This window comes from Corvus hawaiiensis, chromosome 2, assembly GCF_020740725.1.
Source record: "Corvus hawaiiensis isolate bCorHaw1 chromosome 2, bCorHaw1.pri.cur, whole genome shotgun sequence".
In the NCBI taxonomy this organism is placed as follows: Eukaryota; Metazoa; Chordata; class Aves; order Passeriformes; family Corvidae; genus Corvus; species Corvus hawaiiensis.
The window spans coordinates 58,504,321-58,510,585 of NC_063214.1; the positions used below are offsets into that span (position 1 = coordinate 58,504,321).

At 45.9% G+C, this 6,265-nt stretch overlaps 1 protein-coding gene across 1 annotated transcript; it reads right to left on the bottom strand.

Moving 5' to 3' along the window:
* Positions 1-1,524: 1,524 nt before the first annotated feature.
* On the bottom strand, positions 1,525-5,774 carry ARL11 (ADP ribosylation factor like GTPase 11). The gene has a single exon (XM_048295252.1). The coding sequence runs from the start codon at positions 3,269-3,271 to the stop codon at positions 2,666-2,668; it is 606 nt and encodes a 201-aa protein (XP_048151209.1). The 5' UTR covers positions 3,272-5,774; the 3' UTR covers positions 1,525-2,665.
* Between the last annotated feature and the right edge of the window lie 491 nt (positions 5,775-6,265).

Sequence of the window (6,265 nt, forward strand, 5' to 3'; positions counted from 1 at the left end):
TTAGGGATCAATATCACTCCATGTGGCAGGGGGTCTCCTGCAGAATTGCCAGGAAGGAGGTAACAAACTTCCCTCCCTAGAGCTGGCTGCTTCCTGCAGACTGCCATGCTGCTCCCTCTGAACCAGGCAGGAGTTTTGACACTGAAACATTTAAGTGCTGTTGGGTGCAATTAAAGCAGGGCAGTGCTCATTAGACTGACTTGTTTCAGCAGCTTTTCTCCTGTCCAACGCAGGAGAAAAGAGAAATCATTAGAAGTAAACTCTGCGCTGCTATTTCAAATATTACGACCCATCATTGTTTTGACAGTCTCTGAACAAGGGCATAAATGGGCTGAGTAATATGACCAAGCGTCCAGAAAAGTCTTATTCCAGAAAACAGGGATGGTAAATCACATGATGCCCCATGAGATGGGGTGTTTTGCCAAATGACTGCCTCAGGGGAAGCGAGAACAATTTCAGCAACTGGAATGTTGCTTCATCAGTTTCAGATGTTCAGGATTTCCATTGCCCCTTCTTCCCCACCTCCCACCTTGCTGTTGTAATTTTTAATTGGTGATGTCTACCAAGCCTGGTGGTTATCTCTATTTGCTGCCAGAGGAGCCTATTTTTTATCTTTTTAAAGAGCTTAAAAAACACTCAGAGGAAAATGGTAAGGCTTCAGTGCCTCTTTTAACTACCAGCAGACAATCCTGTAGAGTCAAATGCAGGCATCAAGAGACACTTAGGAGTAAGACATCACCAGAACAGCCTTTCAGTCTCTGCTGAGTTTACCCTAATGCACAATTCTCTGTTTTGTGCCGTGCAAGACACAAGACCAAAACAGCAGCAAACTCAAAAAGGACAAATTATTTGGCATGGCAATGCAGCACAGAACCTTTTGTGTTGTGCCTCTAGAACTCATGTTCAAAGTGGCCAGCAGGTCATTGGACACAGGTGCTGGAGCCTTGCGTGCTAGAGGCAACAAAGTGACCACCTGCAACAAGCTGGAAGTGGATCAACCAGCTTATGTCACCTGCAAAGATCTGAAGACATGATTTTGTTCTCCTTACCATGCACAGAGGTTGTCATGTAATTCATTACATGATTCAGTGCTGTTTAAATACACTCCTAACTGTGATTGCTTAGGCCATATCGATGCTGCAGCACTGTTTTATAGCATGCAGTAGTTCTACATTAATGCAGCTAAAACAGTTGGGAAGGATGTCTTTATTGAGACCTTCCTAGAAAAGTCTGACTCTGTTTCTTCATGACTGTTTGAGCTCTCTATTCCAGCTGCTGCCTTCTATGAAGTGTGGCTAATAACAGCACCAGTAACAGCTGGACAATTAATTCCTTAACAACTGTAAAATGCTCTGGTATGAACAGAAGAGGATTTTGCCATGTATTTCTCCTTGGTGTTTCTAGGCTGAGTATGCTGTTCCTTGAAAGCTGATTTCTGAACAGAAACAGAAATGAAAAATAGAAATAAAAAAATTGTATCTTATCTCTCCCCTTCCCCTATTCATTTTATAATGAAGCAGGGACTACTATGAAATATTTTAATTTTAACTCTGGATAACAAAATCTTGGATACAGGAAGCCCTCAGGCACACATTTTATAGATCTTTCCAGTGGTAAGCTGAGCAGGATTGGACAAAGACCATCACTGCCACAAGAGACCTGGTCCTGCTGAGAGCTACCAGGGGTGGGGTTTTTTTTGTTTGCCCTGGGCACAGCTGGGTGTGGAGAGACCTTTGGTCACCAACCTGCCTGTGCCCATAGGTGCCCCTGGTTATCAACCATTGCATGTGGAGTGGTCTCATGCAGTTTCAGAAGTCTTAGAGACAGGGTTTTGTCTTGGCTGCTCAGGCCACCATGAGGACATTTAGAGGTTGACTGGCCATGGAGACATATTTCCAAGCATCTTAAAGTCAGGTCTGATTTCTTTATATTTAAACATAATCCAAGGAAAATGAGGGACCATTTTCATAAAATCATTATTTGATAAAAATTATGGATGGAGAAAGAATCATTACAAGAAATGCATAAATTAATATACACACATCCTCAAACTGCATTACACCATCAAATCCCAGCTTGCTTCCATGGCTTGAAGATTATTATACCTGTAGATGCCACATGAAAACCAATTAGCTGTTTGGCCATTTGAAGTCCGGAGCTTACGATGCTCCCAATCAGCCACTCCTTTTAGTGCCTTCCTTCTTTTTCAGCCAATGAACATGTGATTTGTGCTGAGAAAGAAGCAGCATGGGGCACACCCAAGCTCCCCCCAAGGGAGGATCACCCCATCTGGATAGATGCATCTGGGCTGGAAGCTGCAGAATGAAGAAAGCTTCTGACGCTTGCACACATCTCTGTTATAATTCATAAATGTCAAAAAGCACCCTTGCTGAACCTCTGGACACACAAGTGCGGTGGATGAGCTGAACATGGTGACAGTGGGACAAGCTGCAGCTAGGGATAAGAGTCCAAGAGATGTGGCCAAAACTGCTCCACGATGGGAGTTTTGCTCAGAGACCCTCCTGCTGGGTTTTGATGGTCAGGTCCTGGGTGTTTCACAGCATGTGCCAACTGCAGCTCTGCTCATTGTAGGGGGTGCCTGGAGGCTGGAATCCTCCGTGACAAATCTTCTGGCAGCAACGAGTGGGAAGGATCCATTCAAGGTTCAGGTTTGCTCTGGAGCTTGCCTCCTCTCTGCCAGCCCCGTGATGGGCTGCTCCCGGGGTAGGGAGCTCTGCTCTGAGCCCCGCAGCAGCATTCCCAGGATGGCCAGGACTTCCGGCAGGCCCTGGCCAGTGTGGGCACTGCACCCCCGGAGCACCCAGCGGCGCCCTGCCAGCCCCCCCTCCTGCAGCATCTCCCCCAGCTCGGCAGGAGCCAGCGCTCCTGGCACCTCCTGCTTGTTGGCCAGGACAAGCACAGGGATGCCAGCCATGCTGGGGTGGCTCAGGGCTTCCTCCAGTACTGCCATTGCTTCGGCCACCCGGGCCATGTCTGCGCTGTCGAGCACAAAGATGAGGGTGTTGATGTCCTCCAGGTAGTTAGGCCAGCTGGCCCGCAGGCTGTCTTGTCCACCAACATCCCAGAGGGTGAAGGATACTCCACAGGGTGTTTGAAGAGACTCCACGTTGAATCCCACCGTCGGGCAGGTCTCCACAGCCTGGCCGCTCTTCAGTTTGTACAGAAGGGTGGACTTGCCAGCAAAGTCGAGCCCCAGCATGACAACTCGAGCATCTCTTTTCCGCCAGCCTTTGGAGATCAGCTTCCCCATTAAGATACCGCTGCAGCTGGGGGGGGGCGGGGGGGAAATCCAGCCAAGAAAAGATAGAAAGCAAGCGTATTTCCTCGATGATGTGAGTTAATAACAGAGTGCTCAGTCCTGCCCCTCCGAAATAGCACCTTAGGTTTTGCTGAAGAAAGACACCGGCAGCCTGCTTTTGCTTCTCTCTGTAGCTCAAATGAGGTGAGAGTGATTATTTATGAGGTGTGGAGCAGAGCCAGGGAGTGATGTTCAAAACAGCAGTTTCCATACCCCAGCTCCGCTGCTGCTCACTTCTTTTCATTCAGGACCCGAAGTGATTAGTGCAAAAGAGAGCTAACATTTTGCAGGAAGAGGTGGGGAGACTGTGGAGCAAGTTTCCTCCTCGCCACATACATAAATAAATGAGCTTCTGTTCATTGGCTTGTCTAGGAGAAATCCACCCCCTGCAGGACAGGACAAGGAGGAACCCGCGCTTCAGACCAGGGTTACTCTGGGAATTTGCTGAATCACAGCCCAAGGGTGGGGATTTCAAGCCTCTTGAGCAACGAGACAACGATTTTGCTGCCAGTCTTACGTTAAAAAGTGCAAAACAAATCACTGTATCATCAGCTTTTGCTACCTTTTGAGCAAATGGTAACAACAGCAATTTTTTAAAATGCACACAAGTACGTTTTTTTTAATGTCTCACTGAAATACAGTGAGTCAAAATGCTGTTCCTGGGGCAAAAAACCCATAAAATTCTTTACCTCGAAGTATTTACGACATTTCAACTTTTGTAAGTGAAGCAAAGTCAGTCCTCTGAGAGGACTGAGGTGGCTGAGGGAGTATAAAAATCCCCTAAAAGAACGGAAAACTGCTTAACAAGACAGCACCCTTGAACTTTACATGCCAGAGGCAAAAATGTGCTGCTGCAGCAGCTCCCAGCCTCGCTTGTGCAAGAGCGGCTGATGACAGCCAGCAGAGTCCCAGCAAAGCCAATGTTTATTTATCTTCTTTATTGGTTGGGTTTTGCTCCTAAGAGGCTGCTCAGAGGTGTGCAGACCTCACCTCACAGCAGTAAGGCAGAGCTGCTCTCTAGCCACCTTTATTTGAGAAGGAAATGGGAACCCTGCTTTCCCTGGGACCATGGGGGAACTTTTAACGCATCTGTGGGAGATGCAGTTTCCTCAGCAATAATCTCCACATGACAGCTCCATGTCATAACCTCTGCTGGGGATGAAATTCAGCACAGCACGTGGAAGGGACTGTCTGGTCAGTTGGTGGTTGCTGAGACGCATCTTTCTTCCTCTGGGGGCAAGATACTTCAGTTTTCCATCTTTTGCAGAAAGGAAGATGAATGAGAAACAAAAGAGCACAAGGAGTCCAGCCCACTTAGACTGCAAGGGATTGCAAGGGGTCCTACAGAGCACGTTTTGCAAGATACCTCTGTGATAAATGTCTCTCCCATAGTTAACCCACAGAGCTGGTTGGCACCAAGAGCCTCCACCAGCTTTATGCAGCTTGTGAATGCGTAAGAAAGGTTTTAAGAATCACGGAATACCAGATTGGAAGGACCTCGAGGATCATCTGGTCCAACCAACCTTTCAAGGCAAAAGCATGGTCTAAAAGAAGCTCAGCATGTCCTCCAGCCAAATCTTAAAAGTGTCCCCAACTGCTGGAGAACACACCACTTCCCTGGGGAGATTATTCCAATGGCTGATTGTTCTCATTGTGAGAAGTTGTCTCTTGTGCACAATCAGAATCTCCCCAGGATTAAATTGTACCCATTACTGCTCATCTTTCCCACAGACTCCTTGTGAAAAGGGATTCTCTGTCTTCTTTGCAGCCACTCTTTAAATATTGGAATACAGTGATAAGGACTTTCATAAGCCTTCTTTTCTCAAGATTCAACAATAAAACTGTGCAGCGTATGTTCATGTGTGATCTTTTCTAAAACCAGTCCACAAGTGCAAAATTGGCAGAAAGCTCTCTAGATGTGGATAAAAAAAGAGGACTGCAAGTGCAGTGGATTCTGGCCCTTCTGGGCACTGTCTGCACAACCTGAAGTGTGTGTTGCTGCCTGAGGGTTATCCTTTTGTCCATGTTCTTCACTTTCTAAAGTAAGTTACACTGGTGTTTGGCTCCTTGATCTGCTTGTTCACCATTTTGGAATAACCTTCCTTCCCATATTTCATTGTCCTTTAAGATCAGTATAGTTGGTATTTTTAGACATAACAGTGGGTCAAGAGAATTGTGCCTTGATCTTTTCATGTTTCTCCTGCCTTTGCTGCTGCCCATCCTCTCTGAGACTTGGCAGGCAGCTGCGACACACATCTGTTTCATCTGACCACACATTCACAGTACTGAAATTTCTTTCAAGTAAATTAAAATATAGGTACAGGAAGCAAGGTGGAGACTCTACCATTCAGTGAATAACTGAGTATTTGAAATATAATGTGATGGAGTCTTTGATTGCATCACTCCCTCACATGCTACAGAAGAAGGCTGCTTCTGAAAAAAAAAAGAAAGGAAAAGGGAAAGGGAAAGGGAGGAAAGGGAAAGGGAAAGGGAGGAAAGGGAAAGGGAAAGGGAAAGGGAAAGGGAAAGGAAAAGGGAAAGGAAAAGGAAAAGGAAAAGGCAAAGGAAGAAATAAAGACAAAATAAAGGATGCAACTAAGCACAGTTCTACTGATGATTCCCTTCAGGTTTTCTATGGCACAAAATACAGTAATTCATGGGCAAATAGAGGAAACTCTATGTTCTTTTTCTTTTTTTACTTGCTTATACCTTATGTATTGAACCACAGCCTATTTTCTTTCTTCCTGGTAATTATTCCAGATACATGGTGCACCCTGTGCCTACAGAGCCTGTTCCACCCACAGCTATGTTACAAAAGCATAGTATTTCCAATAAATAATACATAGGAGCAAGTACAAGTCTGTTTAAGATAGAATGAAAGAAAAGAAAGTAAAAGCAGACAAGATGAGCTCTGAGTGCATCTACTGCTGGAACAGAAAGGCCAGG

Excerpts from the sequence above, each read along its gene's own strand:
- ARL11 (XM_048295252.1), bottom strand. The coding sequence starts at position 3,271 with ATGGGGAAGCTGATCTCCAAAGGCTGGCGGAAAAGAGATGCTCGAGTT.